The following is a 27,725-nucleotide window of genomic DNA, read 5'->3' on the forward strand; positions in this document are numbered from 1 at the left end:
CCTTCTTGAAGTTCTTTTTACCCTTGCCTTTCTTGAACTTAGTGGTTTTATTCACCATCAACACTTGATGTTCCTTTTTGATTTCCACCTCCGCTGATTTCAGCATTGAATACACCTCGGGAATGGTCTTTTCCATCCCCTGCATATTGAAGTTCATCACAAAGCTCTTGTAGCTAGGTGGGAGCGACTGAAGGATTCTGTCAACGACCGCATCATCCGGGAGATTAACTCCTAGCTGAGACAAGCGGTTATGCAGCCCAGACATTTTGAGTATGTGCTCGCTAACAGAACTATTCTCCTCCATCTTACAACTGTAGAACTTGTCGGAGACTTCATATCTCTCGACCCGGGTGTGAGCTTGGAAAACCATTTTCAGCTCTTGGAACATCTCATATTCTCCGTGTTGCTCAAAACGCTTTTGGAGCCCCGGTTCTAAGCTGTAAAGCATGCCGCACTGAACCAAGGAGTAATCATCACTATGTGTCTGCCAAGCGTTCATAACGTCTTGTTCTGCAGGGAAAACAGGTGCTTCACCTAGCGGTGCATCAAGGACATGTGCTTTCCTGGCAGCTATGAGGATAATCCTCAAGTTACGGACCCAGTCTGTGTAGTTGCTGCCATCGTCTTTCAGCTTGGTTTTCTCTAGGAACGCGTTGAAGTTGAGGGCAACATTAGCATGGGCCATTTGATCTACAAGACATATTGCAAAGATTTTAGACTAAGTTCATGATAATTAAGTTCATCTAATCAAATTATTTAATGAACTCCCACTCAGATAGACATCCCTCTAGTCATCTAAGTGATACATGATCCGAGTCAACTAGGCCGTGTCCGATCATCACGTGAGACGGTCTAGTCATTATCGGTGAACATCTTCATGTTGATCGTATCTTCTATACGACTCATGTTCGACCTTTCGGTCTTCCGTGTTCCGAGGCCATGTCTGTACATGCTAGGCTCGTCAAGTCAACCTAAGTGTATTGCGTGTGTAAATCTGGCTTACACCCGTTGTATTCGAACGTTAGAATCTATCACACCCAATCATCACGTGGTGCTTCGAAATAACGAACCTTCTCAATGGTGCACAGTTAGGGGGAACACTTTCTTGAAATTATGTGAGGGATCATCTTATTTAAGCTACCGTCGTTCTAAGCAAATAAGATGTAAAACATGATAAACATCACATGCAATCAAATAGTGAAATGATATGGCCAATATCATTTGCTCCTTTTGATCTCCATCTTCAGGGCGCCATGATCATCATCATCACCGGCATGACACCATGATCTCCATCATCATGATCTCCATCATCGTGTCTTCATGAAGTTATCTCGTCATCTATTACTTCTACTACTATGGCTAATGGTTTAGCAATAAGGTAAAGTAATCACATGACGTTTATGTTGACACGCAGGTCATAAATAAATTAAGACAAATCCTATGGCTCCTGCCGGTTGTCATACTCATCTACATGCAAGTCGTGATTCCTATTACAAGAACATGATCAATCTCATAGATCACATATATCATTCATCACATCCTTTTGGCCACATCACATCACATGGCACATGCTGCAAAAACAAGTTAGACGTCCTCTAATTGTTGTTGCAAGTTTTTATGTGGTTGCTATAGGTTTCTAGCAAGAATGTTTCTTACCTACGCCGAAACCACAACGTGATATGCCAATTTATATTTACCCTTCATAAGGACCCTTTTCATCGAATCCGATCTGACTAAAGTGAGAGAGACAGACACCCGCTAGCCACCTTATGCAACTAGTGCATGTCAGTCGGTGGAACCAGTCTCACATAAGCATACGTGTAAGGTCGGTCTGGGCCGCTTCATCCCACGATGCCGCCGAATCAAGATAAGACTAGTAACGGCAAGTAAATTGACAAAATCAACGCCCACAACAACTTGTGTTCTACTCATGCATAGAAACTACGTATAGACCTAGCTCATGATGCCACTCTTGGGGAACATAGTAGAATTTTAAAATTTTCTACGCATCACCAAGATCAATCTATGGATTCATCTAGCAACGAGGGAGAGGGGAGCGCATCTACATACCCTTGTAGATTGCTAAGCGGAAGAGTTACTACACACTTCCTGTGCCCTTCTACACACTAGTTGAAGTGACGGTTCAGTAACCTCATCAAGTCTCCACCATCCTCCCACTCAATTTTTTCAAGAGAAACTTTTCCTCGAGAAAGGACCCGTTTCTAGAAACAATCACTTTTGCTTCCGGATCTGAAATAGGAGGTATACCCAAATATTTTTGGGTATTCTATGAAGATGTATTTATCTGCTTTGGGTTCGAGCTTATCAGCCTGAAACTTTTTCACATAAGCATCGCAGCCCCAAACTTTTAAGAAACGACAACTTAGGTTTCTCTAAACCATAGTTCATATGGTGTCGTCTCAATGGAATTGTGTGGTGCCCTATTTAAAGTGAGTGCGGTTGTCTCTAATGCCTAACCCATAAACGATAGTGGTAATTCGATAAGAGACATCATGGTATGTGTTGGGGAACGTAGCAGAATTTTAAAATTTTCTACGCATCACCAAGATCAATCTATGGAGTCATCTAGCAACGAGGGATAGGGGAGTGCATCTACATACCCTTGTAGATCGCGAACGGAAGCGTTCAAGAGAACGGGGTTGATGGAGTCGTACTCGTCGTGATCCAAATCACCGATGACCTAGCGCCAAACGGACGGCACCTCCGCGTTCAACACACGTATGGTTGGGAAGACGTCTCCTCCTTCTTGATCCAGCAAGGGGAAGGAGAGGTTGATGGAGATCTAGCAGCACGACGGCGTGGTGGTGGAAGCAGCGGTGATCTCGGCAGGGCTTCGCCAAGCTCCAACGAGAGAGAGAGAGAGAGGTGTTACGTGGGGAGAGGGAGGCGCCAGAGACTTGGTGCGGCTGACCTCCCTCCCCACCACTATATATAGGGTCCCTAGGGGGGGCACCGGCCCTAGGAGATCCAATCTCCAAGGGGGGCGGCGGCCAAGGGGGGCTTGCCCCCCAAGTCAAGTGGGGCGCCCCCACCCCTAGGGTTTCCAACCCTAGGCGCAGGGGGAGGCCCATGGGGGCGCACCAGCCCACTTGGGGCTGGTTCCCCTCCCATTTCAGCTCATGGGGCCCTCCGGGATAGGTGGCCCCGCCCGGTGGACCCCCGGGACCCTTCCGGTGGTCCCGGTACAATACCGATTACCCCCGAAACTTTCCCGATGGCCGAAACTGGACTTCCTATATATAAATCTTCACCTCCGGACCATTCCGGAACTCCTCGTGACGTCCGGGATCTCATCCGGGACTCCGAACAACTTTCGGGTTACCGCATACTAATATCTCTACAACCCTAGCGTCACCGAACCTTAAGTGTGTAGACCCTACGGGTTCGGGAGACATGCAGACATGACCGAGACGACTCTCCGGTCAATAACCAACAGCGGGATCTGGATACCCATGTTGGCTCCCACATGTTCCACGATGATCTCATCGGATGAACCACGATGTCGAGGATTCAATCAATCCCGTATTCAATTCCCTTTGTCAATCGGTACGTTACTTGCCCGAGATTCGATCGTCGGTATCCCAATACCTCGTTCAATCTCGTTACCGGCAAGTCACTTTACTCGTACCGTAATGCATGATCCCGTGACCAAACACTTGGTCACATTGAGCTCATTATGATGAAGCATTACCGAGTGGGCCCAGAGATACCTCTCCGTCATACGGAGTGACAAATTCCAGTCTCGATCCGTGTCAACCCAACAGATACTTTCGGGGATACCTGTAGTATACCTTTATAGTCACCCAGTTACGTTGTGACGTTTGGTACACCCAAAGCACTCCTACGGCATCCGGGAGTTACACGATCTCATGGTCCAAGGAAATGATACTTGACATTGGAAAAGCTCTAGCAAACGAACCACACGATCTTGTGCTATGCTTAGGATTGGGTCTTGTCCATCACATCATTCTCCTAATGATGTGATCCCGTTATCAATGACATCCAATGTCCATAGTCAGGAAACCGTGACTATCTATTGATCAACGAGCTAGTTAACTAGAGGCTTACTAGGGACATGTTATGGTCTATGTATTCACACATGTATTATGATTTCCGGATAACACAATTATAGCATGAACAATAGACAATTATCATGAACAAGGAAATATAATAATAATCATTTTATTATTGCCTCTAGGGCATATTTCCAACAGTATGCACCATATCCAATAGGGTGCAGTTGTGATGTTCGGACACAGCATCACACTATGGTGGTCCAGGCGGTATTAGTTGTGAAACAATTTCCACAATGTCTTAATTGTGTGCCAAACTCGTAACTCGGATATTCATCTCTATGATCATATCATAGACATTTTATCATCTTGTCACGACAATCTTCAACTTCACTCTGAAATTACTTAAACCTTTCAATAATTCAGACTTGTGTTTCATCAAGTAAATATACTCATCATCTACTCAAATCATCTGGGAAGTAAGAACATAATGATATCCACTGCGTGCCTCAGCACTCATTGGACTGCACACATCAAAATGTATTACTTCCAACAAGTTGCTTTCTTGTTCCACCTTACTGAAAACGAGGCCTTTCAGTCATCTTGCCCATGTGGTATGATTTGCATGTCTCAAGTGATTCAAAATCAAGTGAGTCCAAACGATCCATCTGCATGGAGTTTCTTCATGCATATCTACCAATAGACATGGTTCGCATGTCTCAATCTTTTCAAAAACGAGTGAGTCCAAAGATCCATCAACATGGAGCTTCTTCATGCGTTTTATACCAACATGACTCAAATGGCAGTGCCACAAGTACATGGTACTATCATTACTATCTTATATCTTTTGGCATGAACATGTGTATCACTACGATCGAGATTCAATAAACCATTCATTTTAGGTGCAAGACCATTGAAGGTATTATTCAAATAAACAGAGTAACCATTATTCTCCTTAAATGAATAACTGTGTGGCGATAAACATAATCCAATCATGTCTATGCTCAACGCAAACACCAAATAACAATTATTTCGGTTTAACACCAATCCCGATGGTAGAGGGAGCGTGCGATGTTTGATCACATCAACCTTGGAAACACTTCCAACACATATCGTCATCTCACCTTTAGCTAGTCTCCGCAGCCTTTTATTTCGAGTTACTAACGCTTAGCAACCGAACCGGTATTTATTACCCTGGTGCTACTAGGAGTACTAGTAAAGTACACAATAATATGAGGTATATCCAAAATACTTCTGTCGACCTTGCCAGCCTTCTCATCTACCAAGTATCTAGGGTAGTTCTGCTTCAGTGACCGTTCCCCTCATTATAGAAGCACTTAGTCTCGGGTTTGGTTCAACCTTGGGTTTCTTCACTAGAGCATCAACTGATTTGCCGTCTCATGAAGTATCCCTTCTTTCCCTTGCCCTTCTTGAAACTAGTGGTTTAACCATCAACAATTGATGCTCCTACTTGATTTCTACTTTCGCGGTGTCAAACATCGCGAGTTGCTCAAGGATCATCATGTCTATCCCTGATATGTTATAGTTCATCACGAAGCTCCAATAGCTTGGTGGCAGTGACTATGGAGAACCATCACTATCTCATCTGGAAGATTAACTCCCACTCGATTCAAGCGATTGCAGTACTCAGACAATCTGAGCACATGCTCAACGATTGAGTTTTTCTCCCTTAGTTTGCAGGCTTAAGAAACTTGTCAGAGGTCTCATACCTCTTGACATGGGCACTAGTCTGAAATTCCAATTTCAGTCTTTGGAACATCTCATATGTTCTGCGACGTTTCAAAACGTCTTTTGTGCCACAATTCTAAACCATTAGTATTACGTACTGAACTATCACGTAGTCATCACAACGTGTATGTCAGATGTTTCCCAACATCTACAGACGATGCTCGAGGTTCAAAACACTGAGCGGTGCATTAAGGACATAACCCTTCTGTGCAGCAATGAGGACAATCCTCAGTTCATGGACCCAGTCCGCATAATTGCTACTGTCAACTCTCAACTAAATTTTCTCTAGGAACATATCTAAAACAGTAGAACCAAAGCGTGAGCTACGACATAATTTGCAAAGACCTTTTGACTATGTTCATGATAATTAAGTTCATCTAATCAAATTATTCAATGAACTCCCACTTAGATAGACATCCCTCTAGTCATCTAAGTGATACATGATCCAAGTCAACTAGGCCGTGTCCGATCATCACGTGAGACGGACTAGTCATCATCGGTGAACATCTTCATGTTGATCGTATCCACTATACGACTCATGTTCGACCTTTTGGTCTTCCGTGTTTCGAGGCCATGTCTGAGGCCATGTCTGTACATGCTAGGCTCGTCAAGTTAACCTAAGTGTATTGCGTGTGTAAATCTGGCTTACACCCGTTGTATGCGAACTTTAGAACCTATCACACCCGATCATCATGTGGTGCTTCGGAACAACGGACCTTAGCAACGATGCACAGTTAGGGGGAACACTTTCTTGAAATTATTGCGAGGGATCATCTTATTTGTGCGACCTTCGTTCTAAGCAAATAAGATGTAAACATGACAAACATCACATGCAAATCATAAAGTGACATGAGATGGACAATATCATCTTGCGCCTTTGATCTCCATCTTCGAGGCGCGGCATGAACACCATCGTCACCGGCATGACACCATGATCTCCATCATCGTGTCTTCATGAAGTTGCCTCGCCAACTATTACTTCTACTACTATGGCTAACGGTTAGCAATAAAGTAAAGTAATTACATGGCGTTTTCATTGACACGCAGGTCATAAATAAATTAAGACAACTCCTATGGCTCCTGCCGGTTGTCATACTCATCGACATGCAAGTCGTGATTCCTATTACAAGAACATGATCAATCTCATACATCACATATATCATTCATCACATCCTTTTGGCCATATCACATCACATAGCATACCCTGCAAAAACAAGTTAGACGTCCTCTAATCGTTGTTGCGTGTTTTACGTGGCTGCTATGGGTTTCTAGCAAGAACGTTTGTTACCTACGCAAAACCACAACGGTGATATGCCAATTGCTATTTACCCTTCATAAGGACCCTTTTCATCGAATCCGATCCGACTAAAGTGGGAGAGACAGACACCCGCCAGCCACCTTATGCATCAAGTGCATGTCAGTCGGTGGAACCTGTCTCACGTAAGTGTGCGTGTAAGGTCGGTCCGGGCCGCTTCATCCCACAATGCCGCCGAATCAAGATAAGACTAGTAACAGCAAGCAAATTGAACAAATCATCGCCCACAACTACTTTGTGTTCTACTCGTGCATAGAATCTACGCATAGACCTAGGTCATGATGCCACTGTTGGGGATCGTAGCAGAAATTTAAAATTTTGTACGCATCACCAAGATCAATCTATGGAGTAATCTAGCAACGAGGGGAAGGGGAGTGCATCTACATACCCTTGTAGATCGCTAAGCGGAAGCGTTACTAGAACGCGGATGAGGTAGTCATACTCGTAGGGATTCAGATCGCGGTCGATTTCGATCTAAGCGCCGAACAACGGCGCCTCCGCGTTCAACACATGTGCAGCCCGGTGACATCTCCCATGCCTTGATCCAGCAAGGAGAGAGGGAGAGGTTGGGGAAGACTCCGTCCAGCAGCAGCACGACAGCGTGGTGGTGGTGGAGGAGCGCGGTACTCTAGCAGGGCTTCGCCAAGCACTATGAGAGACGAGGAGGGAGAGAGGTAGGGTTGCGCCTTGGGAGAGAGAGACTCGTGTGTTGTGCAGCCCCAAAACCTCCACTATATATAGGGGCAAGGGCAAGGGGAGGCGCCCTAGGGTTTCCCCTAGGGGGGGGGCGGCGGCCAGGGCAGATGGGATCTCCCCCTTGGGTGACTTGGCCCCCAAGCCAGGAGGTGGGAACCGTAGATGGGGCGCCCCAAACCCCCTAGTCACATGGGAATAGGTGAGGGGGGCGCACAGCCCCTTAGTGGGCTGGTTTGCCCCCTTCCCTTGGACCATGAAGCCCCCCAACACTTGCCGGGGCTCCCGAAACACCTTTCGGTCATGCTGGTCATCACCCGGTACCTCCGGAACACTTTCGGACTCCAAAACCCTTCGTCCAATATATCAATCTTCACCTCCGGACCATTCCGGAACTCCTCGTGACGTCCGGGATCTCATCCGGGACTCCAAACAACATTCGGTAACCACGTACATACTTTCCCTATAACCCTAGCGTCATCGAACCTTAAGTGTGTAGACCCTACGGGCTCGGGAATAATGCAGACATGACCGAGACATCTCTCTGGTTAATAACCAACAGTGGGATCTGGATACCCATGTTGGCTCCCACATGTTCCATGATGATCTCATCGGATGAACCACGATGTCAAGGATTCAGTCAATCCCGTATACAATTCCCTTTGTCTACCGGTATAGTACTTGCCCGAGATTCGATCGTCGGTATCCCGATACCTTGTTCAATCTCGTTACCGGCAAGTCTCTTTACTCATTCCGTAACACATCATCCCGTGATCAACTCCTTGGTCACATTGTGCACATTATGATGATGTCCTATCGAGTGGGCCCAGAGATACCTCTCCGTTTACACGGAGTGACAAATCCCAGTCTCGATTCGTGCCAACCCAACAGACACTTTTGGAGATACCCGTAGTGCACCTTTATAGCCATCTAGTTATGTTGTGGCGTTTGGTACACCCAAAGCATTCCTACGGTATCCGGGAGTTGCACAATCTCATGGTCTAAGGAAATGATACTTGACATTAGAAAAGCTTTAGCGGACGAACTATACGATCTTGTGCTAGGATTAGGATTGGGTCTTGTCCATCACATCATTCTCCTAATGATGTGATCCCGTTATCAATGAAATCCAATGTCCATGGTCAGGAAACCATGACCATCTATTGATCAACGAGCTAGTCAACTAGAGGCTTACTAGGGACATGTTGTGGTCTATGTATTCACACATGTATTACGGTTTCCGGTTAATACAATTATAGCATGAACAATAGGCAATTATCATGAACAAGGAAATACAATAATAACCATTTTATTATTGCCTCTAGGGCATATTTCCAACACTATGCACATAGGTGACTAGCGGGTGTCAGTTTCTCCAACTTTAGTTGAATCGAGTGTGGCTACGCCCGGTCCTTGAGAAGGTTAAAACAACACTAACTTGACAAACTATCATTGTGGCTTTGATGCGTAGGTAAGAACGGTTCTTGCTCAGCTTGTAGCAGCCACGTAAAACTTGCAACAACAAAGTAGAGGACGTCTAACTTGTTTTTGTAGGGCATGTTGTGATGTGATATGGTTAAGACGTGATGAGGTATAAGTTGTTGTATAAGATGATCATGTTTTGTTGAAGTTATCGGCAACTGGCAGAAGCCTTATGGTTGTTTCTTTATTGCATAAGATGCAAGAGCCAAATAATTGCTTTACTTTATCGCTATGCGATAGCAATAATTGCAAGAGCAATAGTTGGCGAGACGACCATGTGATGACACATTGATATAGATCAAGATGATGGAGATCATGGTGTCATGCCGGTGACGATGGAAATCATGACGATGCTTTGGAGATGGAGATCAAAGGCACAAGATGATGATGGCCATATCATGTCACATATTTTGATTGCATGTGATGTTTATCTTTTATACATCTTATTTTGCTTAGTTCGGTGGTAGCATTATAAGATGATCTCTCACTAAATTTCAAGATAAAAGTGTTCTCCCTGAGTATGCACCGTTGCCAAAGTTCGTCGTGCCCAGACACCACGTGATGATCGGGTGTGATAAGCTCTACGTCCATCTACAACGGGTGCAAGCCAGTTTTGCACACGCAGAATACTCAGGTTAAACTTGACGAGCCTAGCATATGCAGATATGGCCTCGGAACACTGAGACCGAAAGGTCGAGTATGAATCATATAGTAGATATGATCAACATAATGATGTTCACCATTGAAAGCTACTCCATTTCACGTGATGATCGGTTATGGTTTAGTTGATTTGGATCACGTGATCACTTAGATGATTAGAGGGATGTCTATCTAAGTGGGAGTTCTTAAGTAATATGATTAATTGAACTTTAATTTATCATGAACTTAATCCTGGTAGTATTAGCATATCTATGTTGTAGATCAATAGCTCATGATGTTGCTCCCCGTTTAATTTTTATATGTTCCTAGAGAAAACTAAGTCAAAAAATGTTAGTAGCAATGATGCGGATTGGATCTGTGATCTGAGGATTATCCTCATTGCTGCACAGAAGAATTATGTCCTTGATGCACCGCTAGGTGACAGACCTATTGCAGGAGCAGATGCAGACGTTCTGAATGTTTGGCTAGCTCAATATGATGACTACTTGATAGTTTAGTGCACCATGCTTAACGGCTTAGAATCGGGACTTCAAAGACGTTTTGAACGTCATGGAACATATGAGATGTTCCAGGAGTTGAAGTTAATATTTCAAGCAAATACCCAAGTTGAGAGATATGAAGTCTCCAACAAGTTCTATAGCTAAAAGATGGAGGAGAATAGCTCAAGCAGTGAGCATGTGCTCAGATTGTCTGGGTACTACAATCGCTTGAATCAAGTGGGAGTTAATCTTCCAGATAAAATAGTGATTGACAGAATTCTCTAGTCACCATCACCAAGTTAGTAGAACTTCGTGATGAACTATAATATGCAAGGGATAAACGGAAACGATTCCCAAGCTCTTCGTGATTCTGAAATCGACGAAGGTAGAAATCAAGAAAAGCATCAAGTGTTGATGGTAAACAAAACCACTAGTTTCAAGTAAAGGGACAAAGGGAAGAAAGGGGAACGTCAAGAAGAACGGCAAGCAAGTTGCTGCTCAAGTGAAAAACCCAAGTCTGGACCTAAGCCTGAAACTGAGTGCTTCTACTACAAAGGGACTGGTCACTGGAAGCGGAACTACCCCAAGTAATTGGCGGATAAGAAGGATGGCAAAGTGAACATAGGTATATTTGATATACATGTTATTGATGTGTACTTTACTAGTGTTTATAGCAACCCCTCAGTATTTTATACTAGTTCAGTTGCTAAGAATAGTAACTCGAAACAGGAGTTGTAGAATGAATAGAGACTAGTTAAGGGTGAAGTGACGATGTGTATTGGAAATGGTTCCAAGATTGATATGATCATCATCGCACACTCCCTATACTTTCGGGGTTAGTGTTAAACCTAAAATAAATGTTATTTAGTGTTTGCGTTGAGCATGAATATGATTGGATCATGTTTATTGCAATATGGTTATTCATGTAAGTTAGAGAATAATTGTTGTTCTGTTTACATGAATAAAACCTTCTATGGTCATACACCCAATGAAAATGGTTTGTTGGATCTCGATCGTGGTGATACACATTTTCATAATATTGAAGCCAAAAGATGCAAAGTTAATAATGATAGTGCAACTTATTTGTGGCAATGCCGTTTAGGTCATATTGGTGTAAAGCGCATGAAGAAAATCCATGCTGATGGGCTTTTGGAATCACTTGATTATGAATCAGTTGATGCTTGCGAACCATGCCTCATGGGCAAGATGACTAAGACTCCGTTCTCTGGAACAATGGAGCGAGAAAAAGATTTGTTGGAAATCATACATACTGATGTATGTGGTCCGATGAATATCGAGGCTCGCGGGAGGTATCATTATTTTCTGATCATCACAGATGATTTGAGCAGATATGAGTATATCTACTTGATGAAACAAAAGTCTGAAACATTTGAAAAGTTCAAATAATTTCAGAGTGGAGTGGAGAATCATCGTAACAAAAATAAAAGTTTCTACGATATGATCGCAGCAGTAAAATATTTGAGTTACGAGTTTGGCCTTCAGTTAAAACAATGTGAAATAGTTTCACTACTCACGCTACCTGGAACACCATAGTGTAATGGTGTGTCTAAATGTCGTAACCGTACTTTATTAGATATGGTGCGATCTATGACGTCTCTTACTGATTTACCACTATCGTTTTGGGGTTATGCATTAGAGACAACTACATTCACGTTAAATAGGGCACCATCTAAATCCGTTGAGACGACACCGTATGGACTATGGTTTGGCAAGAAACCTAAGCTGTCGTTTCTTAAAGTTTGAGGTTGCAATGCTTATGTGAAAAAGTTTCAACCTGATAAGCTCAAACCCAAATCGGAGAAATGCGTCTTCATAGGATACCCAAAAGGAAATGTTGGGTACACCTTCTATCACAGATCCGAAGGCAAGATATTCATTGCTGAGAATGGATCCTTTCTAGAGAAGGAGTTTCTCTCGAAAGAAGTGAGTGGGAGGAAAGTAGAACTTGATGAGGTAACTGTACCTGCTCCCTTATTGGAAAGTAGTTCATCACAGAAATCTGTTCCTGTGACTACTACACCAATTAGTAAGGAAGCTAATGATGATGATCATGTAACTTCAGATCAAGTTACTACTGAAACCTCGTAGGTAAACCAGAGTGAGATTCGCACCAGAGTGGTATGGTAATCCTGTTCTGGAGGTCATGTTACTTGACAATGACGAGCCTACGAACTATGAGGAAGCAATGATGAGCCCAGATTCCGCGAAATGGCTTGAGGCCATGAAATCTGAGATGAGATCCATGTATGAGAACCAAGTATGGACTTTGATTGACTTGCCCAATGATCGGCGAGCCATTGAGATTAAATGGATCTTCAAGAGGAAGATGGACGCTGATAGTAGTGTTACTATCTACAAAGCTAGAATTGTCGTAAAAAGGTTTTCGACAAGTTCAAGGTGTTGACTACGATGAGAGTTTCTCACTCGTATCTATGCTTAAGTCTGTCCGAATCATGTTAGCAATTGCCGCATTTTATGAAATCTGGCAAATGGATAAACAAAACTGCATTCCTTAATGGATTTATTAAAGAAGAGTTGTATATGATGCAACCAGAAGGTTTTGTCAATCCTAAAAGTGCTAACAAAATATGCAAGCTCAAGCGATCCATCTATGAACTGGTGCAAGCATCTCGGAGTTGGAATATATGCTTTGATAAGTTGATCAAAGCATATAGTTTTATACAGACTTGCGGTGAAGCCTGTATTTACAAGAAAAGTGAGTGGGAGCACTACAACATTTCTGATAAGTATATGTGAATGACATATTGTTTTTTTTGACAGAAAGACTGTAAGGGAACCCCTTACAGTATAATTGGTGCAACAAACCCAAATTGCAAGTACCATGCCTTGAACCTGGGTGGGTGGGAAGGCATCAGCGCCTTCCCACCACTAGGCTATGCCTTAGGAGATAATGTAGAATTATTCTGCAAAGCATAAAAGAATGTTTGAAAGGAGTTTTTTTCCAAAGAAAGACCTCGGTGAAGCTACTTACATATTGAGCATCAAGATCTATAGAGATAGATCAAGACGCTTGATAAGTTTTTCAATGAGTACATACCTTGACAAGATTTTGAAGTAGTTCAAAATGGAACAGTCAAAGAAGGAGTTCTTGCCTGTGTTACAAGGTGTGAAGCTGAGTAAGACTCAAAGCCCGACCACGGCAGAAGATAGAGAGAGAATGAAAGTCATTCCCTATGCCTCAGCCATAGGTTCTATAAAATATGCCATGTTGTGTACCAGATCTATTGTATACCCTACACTGATTTTGGCAAGGGAGTACAATAGTGATCTAGGAGTAGATCACTGGACAGCGGACTGGACATCAGTCAAAATTATCCTTAGTGGAATAAGGATATGTTTCTCGATTATGGAGGTGACAAAAATGTTCATCGTAAAGGGTTACGTCGATGAAAATTTTGACACTGATCCAGATGACTCTAAATCTCAATCTGGATAAATATTGAATGTGGGAGCAATTAGCTAGAGTAGCTCCGTGCAGAGCATTGTTGACATAGAAATTTGCAAAATACTTACGGATCTGAATGTGGCAGACCCGTTGACTAAACTTCTCTCACAAGCAAAACATGATCACACCTTAGTACTCTTTGGGTGTTAATCACATAGCGATGTGAACTAGATTATTGACTCTAGTAAACCCTTTGGGTGTTGGTCATATGTCGATGTGAACTATGGGTGTTAATCACATGGTGATGTGAACTATTGGTATTAAATCACATGGTGATGTGAACTAGATTATTGACTCTAGTGCAAGTGGGAGACTGAGGGAAATATGCCCTAGAGGCAATAATAAAGTTATTATTTATTTCCTTATATCATGATAAATGTTTATTATTCATGCTAGAATTGTATTAACCGGAAACATAATACATGTGTGGATACATAGACAAACAGAGTGTCACTAGTATGCCTCTACTTGACTAGCTCGTTGATCAAAGATGGTTGTGTTTCCTAACCATAGACATGAGTTTTCATTTGATTAACGGGATCACATCATTAGGAGAATGATGTGATTGACTTGATCCATTCCGTTAGCTTAGCACTTGATCGTTTAGTTTGTTGCTATTGCTTTCTTCATGACTTATACATGTTCCTATGACTATGAGATTATGCAACTCCCGTTTACCGGAGGAACACTTTGTGTGCTACCAAAAGTCACAACGTAACTGGGTGATTATAAAGGTGCTCTACAGGTGTCTCCAAAGGTACTTGTTGGGTTGGCGTATTTCGAGATTAGGATTTGTCACTCCGATTGTCGGAGAGGTATCTCTGGGCCCTCTCGGTAATGCACATCACTTAAGCCTTGCAAGCATTGCAACTAATGAGTTAGTTGCGGGATGATGTATTACAGAACGAGTAAAGAGACTTGCCGGTAACGAGATTGAACTAGGTATTGAGATACCGACGATCAAATCTCGGGCAAGTAACATACCGATGACAAAGGGAACAACGTATGTTGTTATGCTGTCTGACCGATAAAGATCTTCGTAGAATATGTGGGAGCCGATATGAGCATCCAGGTTCCGCTATTGGTTATTGACCAGAGACGTGTCTCGGTCATGTCTACATTGTTCTCGAACCCGTAGGGTCCACATGCTTAAAGTTCGATGACGGTTATATTATGAGTTTATGTGTTTTGATGTACCGAAGGTAGTTCGGAGTCCTGGATGAGATCGGGGACATGACGAGGAGTCTCGAAATGATCGAGACATGAAGATTGATATATTGGAAGCCTATCTTTGGATGTCGGAAGTGTTCCGGGTGAAATCGGGATTTTTACCAGAGTACCGGGAGGTTACCAGAACCCCCCGGGAGCTTAATGGGCCTATATGGGCCTTAGTGGAAATAGAGGGAAGCAAGGGGAGTGTGGGGCGCCCCCCCCAGGCCCAAACCGAATTGGTTTAGGGCAAGGGGGCCGGGCCCCTCTTTCCTTCTTCTCCTCTCTCTTTCCTTCTCCTGAATCCTATTCCAACTAGGAAAGGGGGGGGGGAGTCCTACTCCCGGTGGGAGTAGGACTCCTCCTGGCGCGCCCTCTCCCTGGACGGCCGCACCCCCCTTGCTCCTTTATATACGGGGGCAGGGGGCACCCCATAGACACAACAATTGATCATTTGATCCTTTAGCCGTGTACGGTGCCCCCTCCACAATAGTCCACCTCGATTTTACTGTAGCAGTGCTTAGGCGAAGCCCTGCGTCGGTAGAACATCAACATTGTCACCACACCGCCGTACTGACGAAACTCTCCCTCAACACTCGGCTGGATCGGAGTTCGAGGGGGGTCATCGGGCTGAACGTGTGCTGAACTCGGAGGTGTCATGCGTTCGGTACTTGATTGGTCGGATCATGAAGACGTACGACTACATCAACCGCATTGTGCTAACGCTTCCTCTTTTGGTCTACGAGGGTACGTGGACACACTCTCCCCTCTCGTTGCTATGCATCACCATGATCTTGCGTGTGCGTAGGAAAATTTTGAAATTACTACGTTCCCCAACACCCCTCTGGTCCGAATTGGACTAGGAAGGGGGGCGGCGCCTCCCTTTCCTTCCTCCCTCTCTCCCCTTCCTTCTCTCCTAGTCCAACTAGGGAAGGGGGGATCCTACTCCCGGAGGGAGTAGGACACCTCCAGGGCGCGCCATAGAGGGCTGGCCCTCCCGCCTCCTCCACTCCTTTATATACGGGGGAGGGGGGCACCCCATAGACACAAGTTGATCATTGATCTCTTAGCCGTGTGCGGTGCCCCCCTCCACCATAATCCACCTCGGTCATATCGTAGCGGTGATTAGGCGAAGCCCTGTTCCAGTAGCATCATCATCACCGTCATCACGCCATCGTGTTGACGAAGCTCTCCCTCGACACTCTACTGGATCGTGAGTTCATGGGACGTCACCGAGCCGAACGTGTGCAGATCGCGAAGGTGTCGTACTTTCGGTACTAGGATCGGTCGATCATGAAGACATATGACTACATCAACCGCGTTGTCATAATGCTTCCGCTTACGATCTACGAGGGTACGTAGACAAAACTCTCCCCTCTCGTTGCTATGCACCACCATGATCTTGCGTGTGCATAGGAATTTTTTTTGAAATTACTGCGTTCCCCAACACAAAGTGTGAGATGGTGCACTGGTGGTGTTATTGCCTAGAGAAGGGGGAGGAGAGGGTGGCGAATGTGGTTGGAGTAACGGAGCCTGGCGGCTAGAGACTACGAGTGAAGTGGGTTGTGGGTGTGACACATGCATATACGTCATGGCGGGCGGGGTTAGGTTTTTGAGTGGGCTAGTTGTGGGTTGTATGGGCTCTGTATTGTGTGAGATATTGTTGTGGGATGGTCTAGAGATGTGGGGGTGTCTTCCACATGTCGGGCCTCCAATACCAGGGACCTAGGAGTAACAAGTAAGGGTAATGCAGTGTTTCCATGCATGTCTTACACGAAGGATCTTATTTCTTACCATTTACCCAATCGTGGACACCAAATTTTGATCCAAATCTGTACCCTAACGGGCTAATTACTAATTTAGCAATCAGACACTTTAGTAATTTAATAAAATGAAACAATTAGCAATTCAAATTGGAGAAAAAAATGACCTTTTCTTTTGCTAAAAATGGAATCATCGGCACTCAAAAGCAGTAAACCCAAATTTATCTAACACATAGAGAAATAATTAGCCATGGCTATCATAATGAAGAACATGGATCTTGACGAAAATCACACCAAGACCCCTCTTAAATGGTCTTTATTCCCCCCAAAACATGTGTAACACATGAAGCTATAAAAATTACTCGCACTGACCCATACAAATTAGTGTGTCAAACCGGCGATGTCATGCTTATTTAAATTGAACCAAGATGAACTCCTAAGTGGGAGACGGTGTTTATGCCGATAAAGAACATATGTGGTGACATAAGTGTGCACATGTCATGTTGTACGTTATATTTGGAGTTGTTTAAAAAGGCATGTTAATTCCACTTTACCCCTCTTCGTTATGGTGTACGCGATATGTGGCGTCGCTTAAAAAGTTGGGTTAATTCTACTTTACTAGTTTATCCCTCCTTATCATTTTGTATAAGGATTACCCAATTTAATGGATTATAGTTTTTACCCCATTCTAGGAATACTTGTGCCATATCTTACCCTTTCCTATTTTTGTGCTCACTATCACAAGATGGCCCCACATGCACATCATGTTGACTATTTTTTCTTCCAATGCCAATTTCTCCACTCGTTTGACCACCCACCCGGTTCGTACTTCATCTTTAATAGTTGGTTAAGTCGCACCACCTAGCCTGAATTGAAGCACAAAATTTCCACACTCTCAAGTTAATTGCCCAGAACCACCACAAATTGCTACTACTTTTGACAAAAAACACCACTTATGGGGCCCATGATTAACAAAATCATACTGATTCAAAAATGAGCCGTGTCTGACAGCGGAGCTAACCAGCTAGGACCACCTATCCATGCCACGTGGCTTTTTGCAAATGGGAGCCAGTAGATGGAAGTTAACGAAGCTCGCTAAGTGGTTAAATCATGCAGCACACGCCATTTGCTCTCGCATTCCCCAAATTAGACTCATGCATTTCTTTCTCTCACTCTGCTCTGAGGCCGCAGCTATCGTCGAGTCATCGGGGCACTGCCACTGACATGGTCCCGTGGGATGAGTAAGATATCCTGGTCAACTCCGACAGTTCGTTGACAAGCGTGGTCAGTTCTCTATCACATTGGTAGGGTTATGGTTGCTTGATTTAACTGATTTATTTGCATTTTAGTTCCCTAACTCTATCTGCTACAATATATGGAGTGGTGGAGCCAATGATGTGCCAACACATTGCCACCACCACCAACCTTGTGAAAGGCTGGTGGCTTTTCAATATGTGGACATGAGGAGGAAATTTCTTGGCTGTGCCGACAATGTGAGTCACTTGTAGCTAAAATTCTCGATTGCAATGCAGTGCTATGTCTCAAGTCCCGCGTTCGTGGTATGTGCATTATGGTTGCAAAACCTTGTTGGCTGGTATGAGCTAGCAATGCAAATTCTCTGCTCTGTCTATGCAAGTGCTCTACAAATTTAGTCATGAAAATGTGGTATTTTCATTTTTTCTTACTGAAGTTAATTAGCTCTCCTGTGTTCATTACATGGAGTGCTTTGCTAAAGGAAGTGACATGTCAATTGCCATTTCATATTAATTTTGTTTGAACTAAGATCTTTGTTAATTGGCACATGAGTGCTCAGTAAATTAAAACAATTATAGTGCAACTGATCTATAAATTTACATGTAAGAGTTGTGTTAATTAAAATGATTATAACATAAGTCTCCGTGACATACTATTTTTTGTTAATTATTAAGGAAGGGGTAAACAATGATTTTGTGGAATGGGTTGGCATGGAGTGGACAGATTCACTCAAAACGCGCTTAGCAAGGCTTTGTGAGATGTATGAAAGGGACAAAAGAGAAAGGCTTAAAGAGAAGCTTGCCACTGATGAACAAAACTATAAGATAATAGGATAGGAGAGGAAACTAGAGGCTGAACTAAGTAAGTTCAAAACTGATTTCTCCAAAGTTGTGGCTGACAAATGGCAAGCAGTAGGACTGAGAGCCCTGGCAAAAAAATAATCCTTTTTTGTGGTGAAGGAGGAGCTCGAGGAAAAGAAGTTGGCTAGCAATTCAACCATTGAAATACACAGGATTATGAGGATTAAGGCAAAAAAAAAGGAGATGGATGAGTTGAAGGAGGAGGAGAAGAAACTTGAGTATGTAATTACAGATCTTCCAAAAGAAAAGGGAGAATAAGGGAAATATCAGGAAGATGGGAGAGATATGGGGTGATAAGTGAGGCTTCGGTAGAGCTGCCATCTTGTAGTAATTTGATGGTAGTCAAATTTCCAGATTGTTGTTGTAATGATGTAATGAATATTCAGTGCACTATGGGTTAATGTTGTCCGAAATGCATGACAGTTTATGATGCCGTAATGATGCACTGATGATGTATTGAATCTTTATTCAAATATCAGTTAATTTTTTAGTGAACTTCCAGTTATTGTTGCCTGAAATATGAGCATTTGGTACTATTTCCTATGTTTGCTCTTATTTTTTATCAACAACCAAATGAGCTGTATTATTTATATTTTTCAACAATATATGAGCACCATATGGGATGCCCCATTTGGTCTAGGGTTAAGCTCAAGTTTTGCTGATTCGTCGACGATGAACCTTTTAGGCTAGGTGATACTTGCATTTTCATCAAAAATTTGTAGTATAACTATTATACTTTTATGCCTTTTGAACCATATTTGCATCAATTTAATTGTGATTTATTTTAAAATGCAATTAATTGAAGAATTAATTCCTGGAGATGCTATTAGGTTGGACTATGGACCTTCATGAAGAAAGTGCACTCCATAGCCCCCCAAAATAAAATAAAATAAGTTCCCAAAGATTTTGACTAGAAAAAACCAAGAGCCATAATGAGGCACCCAGGTGGGCCCTGGGGGCCTAGGTGCCTCCATCCTAGTGCGTCTATGGGGGCGTGTAGGGCTCCTGGTGACCTCCTAAACCTTTTCAGGTTCATCCTGAGGAGTTTCGTCCATATCCATTTTTAGTGATAGGTGCCCACCACTGGTATCTAGTAAACGAGTGGCGGGTGACCTAGGAGCGCCCGTCACTGGTGCATTTAGCCCATGGCTATTTTTCTAAGAATTTACCAGCGGAGGGTGCAATTTTGGTCCCGCCACTGATGTGTACACACCAATGATGGTCATAATTTCCTACCCGCCACTGGTATCTGCCCAAAATACCAGTTGCTGGGTCTCAAGCCTGCTCGCTACTAATGTGACCCCCACTATAAGCATTTTCCTAGCAGTGCAACGATAATTCACCGAGGAAGAGTAGCAACGCATGTAGAGGTTGGTGAGGATGAAGTAGTCGATGGAGCGGAAGCTGAAGGGAGAGGCAATGTAGATGTAGACCTGCTACACCCAGGGAAGCAGAAACGTCGAAGATTACATTCACAATACCTTCTTTATTGCCTCTTTTGGCCTCCTCCATTACCTCTTTTGTCATTCATTCGAGGATCAGCTCTAAGTTTTCTTCACGCACCTTCATTCATGCTTTAGGGGTTGCATATAGCTCCTCCAATTCCTCCATCACCGAGACAATTTTATGGAAATCATACACAAACACATAGTCTCCAGATTGAAATTCCACCAAAAATACCGTTTTTGGCTAAAAATGGAATCATGAGCACCTAAAACTCGTAGTCCAATTTTTTCTAACATTGAAAAATGATTAACCATGGCTTTAGTAAGAAAGAACATTATTCTCAACCTAAATCATAGTAAGACCCAGATGTTCGTTCTTCGCCCCCAAAATAGGAGAGAATTCCTTATTTGACACTCTCTTAAAATTGTGTTCCTTATTTGACACTAAAGAAAATTTTCTTCCCTATATGATCTCTAGTCTTAATTTTTTTCCCTATATGACACTCTAGTGCATTTTGTTCACGTGAAAAGACCATTTTACCCATATGTATAATGTGACCACAAATATGCTTTCGAAAAGTCTGTTGAATTAGGCCGGCCGGTAAAAAATCAGGTCAAGTCTACTACGTTTAGGAATTTTCCTCTGGATAAGCGGCGGGGTGGGCGGACAGAGTCAGCCGGCTGGACAGCAACCGCAACACGGCCGGAGCCGGCTATGCTACCTCCCTCCCGGCCATCTACTCCAGAAGACAGCCGAGCTCGCGTCGATCTCCTGGCTGATGCGTGATGCTTGAGGCGTTCTATGGATGGATGATGGATGGATCTCTTGGTGGCTCCCCGTGGGTGCGCCGTGCGTTGCCTCCTTTTGTGCGTGCGTTGTGCCTCGGTATTTATAGGTAGCTGGAGAAGGTCCGGCGCTGGCCATTGCCTTTCCGATTTTTATGGAGCGATATGGATGTAACGTTGTTTAAGATAAACGCGTCCCTACCTCAACCCCTTGAAGGTTGTTTAAATCTTTGGCCCTGTACGGCAGCGGAATCCATCGATGCAAATTGAAGCAAACGAAATTCAAAAGAAAATTGAAGCAAACAGAGCCTTTGTCTCTCGCTCTTTGGAAATCTCCAGCCGATACAAGAAATCATGACCGAGGCCTTCGATGGTTCATGTGCTAATTGACCGGTCTGGCTAGTTGTCTATACGTATTTGTGTACATATACGCGGCCAGCCTACCTGCCGGAGCGTAGATATTTAAATACGTACGTGCACCTTGACGATCAAGCGAATACATGTATTCTAGCTTCGTATGACCCGGTTCATATACATATGCATGTTGGCTGCACCGAACCGGACGTACGTTCGTGCTAGCACGCAACTTTCTTCCATACAGCTATAGGTCCTACATGGGCCATGCAAATACGTGCACATGCACTAATGGCATGCACGTAGGTGATCACCGAAGCACACACAAAAGTGCTTAAAAAAATTCATTAATTTTTAAGAATGCATTTTAGTGTTAAAGCACACGTACAAAAGTACGTCAAACAGTCGCACTCACAAACCATACCACATGAAACTAGACCCACAGCTGAATACGTTCTAAATACATTGGATGCATGCGCTCAGGTATACAGAATACACACACATCCCAAAAAAAGACCAACAGAGGAGATAACATGTTCAGCTGTGCTCACTCTCATAAACGAATTTTCCCTAATTAGGCTCAATGCTACATATTTCTGGTCACATTATGTACAGGGGCAAAAAGGTCTTTTCACGTGTACAAAATGAACTAGAGTGTCATATAGGGAAAGAAATTAAGACTATAGGTCATATAGGGAAGAAAATTTTTTCAGTGTCAAATAAGGAACATGATTTTAAGGGAGTGTCAAATAAGGAATTCTCTCCCAAAATAGAGTCCTAAAACTTACCGACCCAGGTGAAAAACACATAAGTGTGTCGAATAACGGTTTCTAAGGGAATGCCAAACATTAAATTTGACGTCATGCATATTTCGATTTAATCAAGGTGGATTCTTAAGTGGGTGATGGTGTTTATGTCAATAAAAAACTAAATGGTGGCTCCAGATGCCAGTCAGAGCTACATAAGTGTGCACATGTCATGTTGTACACCACATCCAATATTTCTTAAAGGAAAAGTGCTAATTCCATTTTACCCAGCTTTTAGCATTTTATAGGGATTTAAGGAGTTTTAATCCATTTTAATAAAACTTTGTATCACATTTACCTTCTTTTATTCATGTGCATGTTCTAGGCACATGTGGCGTGCCACGTCGACTATTTGTTCTTCAACCACTTGTTTACTCACCTATTCAACCGCATGCCGGACTCGTCCTCTGGTATGTCTAGTTGGTTAATTCGCGCCATCCACTTTAAATAGAAGTGCACACTTGATTACCTTTCATCCGGTTTCAAATGTAGATAGTCCCTGCCTTTTCCTCATAGGTGACCAAGGGTATCAAGCCCACATGAAGGATGCTAATTTAAAGGTGATTCTTGCTAAGCTTTGTCGTAGTAAAGAGTTCCAGTTTTCCGAACCAAAGTTGCACAGTTTTTAAAGAGAAAAAAAATGATAGGAAAATGGCCAGGGCTAAGGTCTTAACTTGCAACCATATACTTGCACTTGGGGTTTCATCTAAATATTCAACATGGTCCTACCAGCACTAACGTTGTGGGAGATGCGTCCTAAGGGCATATCCAACGGCGAAACGCAAATCAGACACACTATCCATTCACGGACACAGATACAGAAACTTACCATCTAACCCTGCTCTTCAAGATTTAGTAGGAAAAAAAAAAGAAGAACATATGTGCCTACGAGGGGGAGAGATCGGCGGCGTACCGCTCGGCACCTCCGGCAATCACTTCTTTGACGTCCATATGCCGCCCGTCCCAAAGAAGGAAAGAAAATGGTAGGGAGGAGATGAGGTCCGCCTCCTCGACCATGTACCGTAGGAGAGGCAAAACCGATGCCGGCCCGGGGCGCAATGAACCGGAGCATGAGGAGAAACCGGCCGTGGAAGAAAAACCAGTCCACATGGCGTGCCTATATATATACCTCGCCGGCCGTCCATTGCCATTGCCGGTTGATCCGCCGATTTCCCCCCACCTCCTCCTCATCCTCTTGTAGTGGCACCCACCACAAATGCTACAATCATCGACCAACGACTCCGCTCCCGCAAAGCTTTTCCCGGTCTTCGCCTTCCCACCACAAGTGTCGTCCGGCCACGGAATCGTCCCGCGAGACGCCAACCCCGTCGTCACACACACATCGCCACCAGCCCAGCGGAGTCCACAATAAAACCCAAAAGATCTCTCCATCTTTCTCCCCCACTCCCACCCCAACCCGTGTGCCGCTGCCTCGTCTCGTCTCGTCTTCTCGACCAAGTTTCTCCCTTTCTCCTCTCTCTCTTTCTCTCCGCGTTGTGGCTGTGGCCTGCGGGGCGCGGGCCGGCGGCGGTTGCTCGTTCTTCTTGGCGTATGGTCGGCCGGATGGAGCGGCAGACGGTGTCGACGTCCTCCGCGTCCTGCTCCCCCTCCGCCGCCTCCTCATCCTCTTCCTCGTCATGCGGCGGACGGAAGCGGCCCGACATACTCAACATGATCCGGGTAACCATCCGCCCCGCCCTGCCGGGGCTTAATCGCTTCCTCCTCTCTCGGCGATTATTAACAAAAGTTCCTCCTTCAACGCGTATAGTTATATATATACATACCGCTACTGTTTTGATGTTTTGGGGGTGTTTGATTGAACGCGGAGGAGAGGTTTGGTTTGGTTGATCTGCCTGTGAACTCGTAAAAATTCATCCGATTTCGCTGCCAGAAATCGTTATCTATTACAATCAGAGGAGTTTTCGAGCGATTAGTACCACAATGATTTGCTTTTCTTGTTGGTTAGGAGTTTCTTTTTAACTTCTTGGCGGCGGTTAAATTAAATTTGGTAAAAAGGGGGCAAGAAAGAGTTGCAACTGGTGTAACTTGGAGTCACAGGATTTGAAAGCTTCGGTTTCTCAAATTAAAAAGAAAAAGGAAAAGAAAAATAATTTGAAAGGCTTAGTTGGGTTGGCAAGTTCCAAGCCAAGTTGGACTTTGGGAGCATCGCTCCCACTTTTTGACCTGGTGCGGGTGCGGCACGCACGCAAGTCATGCCAGCCGTAAGCAACCTGTCCACCTTTTGGACCCTTCCTTTCCTTGCACCGCGTCTACTACTCCTTCCAGTCTAGTCTAGTCTAGCCACTACTCCTCCACTAGCCTTAAGCAAAACCCGCAAGGAATCACGCGCTGCTACCTTCGATTTGGTTATATAATACGGATAGGACCTATGAAGGATTCGTGCTCTATATTTGTTTCAAAATTGCTGGCTTATTGTGTCGATCTGTGTATAAAATAATCCGACAGAGCAAGGGGTAAGTTTTGAACTCTTAAAATGGTCAGCTTGTTCTCCCCAAAAAACGGGGTCAGTTTGTTAGATTACTGAAAATCTCACTAGTTACCGTTTGGACTTTACGAGCCCGCTTGATGGGCATGGAACTCTGTTGCTTGTGAATCTATTGCGTTTTTCAGATAGGGGACGTTTTTCAAAGGTTTGGGATCTGTGACATTTTTCTTGCTTTTTTTTTTTTGCTGTTCCTGCACTGAACATATTTTTTCTTAACATTATTCCGGAAACGACGAAAAGTATCTCGAGTCTCGATCTGATATGCTGCCAGCACAGAATATGTATACTCTTTTATGTTATGTTATTACCATTTTTGGCAGCACAGATTGTATATACAGAGATCAGTAGTAAAACACCAGTTTTGGCATGCTCTTTTATGTTATTACCATTTTCCTTTTGTTGGTCCTGTTTTTGGTCAGTCTGAATATTAATATGATCACGAGGCCTCTATGCTGACATTATGTTTTGCTTTCTCTGATCTCTGTATGCCAGAGTGCAGCATGTCTGAATTCATCATCTACTGATACTGGCAAGGGGCGGAGTAAGCAATCAAGCACCAAGGTGACACACGGATTCCACCTGGTTGAAGGGAAATCTGGCCATGACATGGAGGACTACCATGTAGCAGAGTACAAGTGCGATAAGAACCATGAGCTTGGCCTCTTTGCCATTTTCGACGGCCATCTGGGGGACCGTGTGCCCAGTTACTTGAGAGCTAACCTTTTCTCCAACATACTCAAAGAGGTATTTTCCTCTTGGTTTTGGCTTTCTACTCAGTTCCTGCAATATCAGAAGTATGCATCACTGTTGATTTCATATAAATATTAGACCCTTTTTAATTTCTTATTTTGCATTGTGAACATGTCTTTCGCTTACCGTTTCCCTTTTGGTATTGGCGCAGCCTCTCTTCTGGACTGACCCTCAGGAAGCGATTAAAAATGCATATGGCTCTACAAACAAATATATTCTGGAAAATGCCAAGCAACTTGGGCCAGGCGGTTCAACAGCAGTTACTGCTATTGTAGTTGATGGCAAGGATATGTGGATAGCAAACGTAGGCGACTCGAGGGCCGTTTTATGTGAACGGGGTGCTGCTAATCAGATCACCGTGGACCATGAACCCCATATATCCAATGAAAGGCAGAGGATTGAACAGCAGGGTGGCTTTGTCACAACATTTCCTGGTATGATTTCTATCGTGTAACTGTCTCATCATTGTTCTGTTTTTCTTTTCTGTATCTCATTATTGTTCCTAGTCAAACAGGGTATAATTGTACTCTTTGACTTGCTGACAGGCGATGTCCCTCGCGTAAATGGCCAACTCGCTGTCGCAAGGGCGTTCGGTGACCATAGCCTCAAGACGCACTTGAGTTCGGAACCTGACATTAGGCATGTACCCATAAACTCAAGTATAGAGTTCGTCATACTTGCCAGCGATGGATTATGGAAGGTTTGTACTATAACTGCTCATCTACATTTTCTTGCATTATCTAATTTGTTCTCATGCTTCGGATCGTTAGTTTCTATGATCATGTGAAAGATATTTGGGCATCCACATCATGACTGTTACACCTCTTTTCATGTTGCTTCATCAGTCCTTGTATTTTTTCTTTTCGCTCATCTACATCATGACTGTTACACCTCTCTGAAAAAAAAATCATCATTTGGTTGGGGTTCTACATCTTCTAGTTTCTTGCTTATCATCTATCTTATAATAAGTGCATGATCTGCTTCCAGGGTGATTCATCTGTATTTAGCAGCTCTGTTATGTTCACAAACCAGTTCCTAAACCTGCACCTCTTTGCTGAATTAATCCAGGTGATGAAGAACCAGGAAGCTGTGGACCTCGTGAAGTCGACAAAGGACCCCCAGGCAGCAGCAAAGCGGCTGACGACCGAGGCGCTCGCGAGGAAGAGCAAGGACGACATCTCCTGCATCGTCATCCGCTTCCGCTGCTGAATCGACCTCATTCTCCGATCATTTCAATTTCTCGATCCATGACTGAGATGGCGTCGTGATCTGATTCTCTGCTCCGATTGAAATTATGTAGTGGCTGTTATTGTTTGTACCTATAGTAGCTGTGAACAGGCTTGAGGTTAGAACATTTCATGGGGCTAGTAGTGAGTAGTGGCTAGTGTGTGCAGGGTGTGTCATTCATCTGTGCATATGTTACACCGCCATAAGTTCCCCGCCAATCTGTGGAACATCTCGTTTGTGTACTTGGTTGATTGTGATGGTAAATTGGTAATGGACCAATCATGTTAAGGTGGCGCTTTGAACTTATTTAAAAAGATTGTCTAAAAAACCAGAAGGCTGTGTGCAGCCTTTTTCCTTGTTTTCTTACCACTCTTTGTAGTGCAAGTGTCATGCACCGCCACCTAAGTAAATTATTTTTTTGAACTTCACCACCACCCAAGTAAAAAGATGTGCCACAGTGCAAAATAGTGTCGAAAGTGCTGCTGTCACTGAAAAAAGGACGACAGGGAAAAACCTTATGACCACCTAAAGTTGTAGGAAAAAAATGAGAACATCCGAAAACTAAGGAAAACACCTAACATTATAGTTTTTTTCAAGATCCAAAAACTAAGGAAAGAACCATTGGGTGGGCACTAACTAAGAGCAACTCTAGCAGACCCCGCATCCCGCCGGCCGCAAGATGCGTTTGCTGTTCGCGCAAAACCGCTTTTGCGGGCCGGCGCGGGCTGGCACAGATGCAGACCCCGTATAATGGATCCGTAAAAAAGCATATTTGCGGAATATGCTTTTTTACGGGTCGGCTTCTGCGGGTTCTGATCTGGCGCAGCTCCTCCCGGCCCGCAAAACTTAGATTTGCAACTTAAATT

The 27,725-nt window shown here is 43.8% G+C and overlaps 1 protein-coding gene across 1 annotated transcript; it reads left to right on the top strand.

Annotated features, from left to right (window-relative positions):
* Positions 1-23,531: 23,531 nt before the first annotated feature.
* LOC125528213 (putative protein phosphatase 2C 44) lies at positions 23,532-27,147 on the top strand. The gene is made up of 5 exons (XM_048692714.2): positions 23,532-24,056; positions 25,375-25,626; positions 25,784-26,066; positions 26,178-26,332; positions 26,701-27,147. Exons 1-5 carry the CDS (start codon positions 23,928-23,930, stop codon positions 26,839-26,841), a joined length of 960 nt encoding a protein of 319 aa, XP_048548671.1. The 5' UTR covers positions 23,532-23,927; the 3' UTR covers positions 26,842-27,147.
* Positions 27,148-27,725: the final 578 nt, after the last annotated feature.

The sequence above is a fragment of the Triticum urartu genome, chromosome 2A, assembly GCF_056163025.1.
Source record: "Triticum urartu cultivar PI428250 chromosome 2A, HENAU_Tu73, whole genome shotgun sequence".
Lineage (NCBI taxonomy): Eukaryota > Viridiplantae > Streptophyta > Magnoliopsida > Poales > Poaceae > Triticum > Triticum urartu.

What these genes read in the sequence shown, in the direction of transcription:
- LOC125528213 (XM_048692714.2), top strand. Translation starts at nt 23,928, where the DNA reads ATGGTCGGCCGGATGGAGCGGCAGACGGTGTCGACGTCCTCCGCGTCC. An exon ending in CTTTGTCACAACATTTCCTG is followed by an intron (nt 26,067 to 26,177) that starts GTATGATTTCTA and finishes ACTTGCTGACAG; the next exon opens with GCGATGTCCCTCGCGTAAAT. An exon ending in CCAGCGATGGATTATGGAAG is followed by an intron (nt 26,333 to 26,700) that starts GTTTGTACTATA and finishes GAATTAATCCAG; the next exon opens with GTGATGAAGAACCAGGAAGC.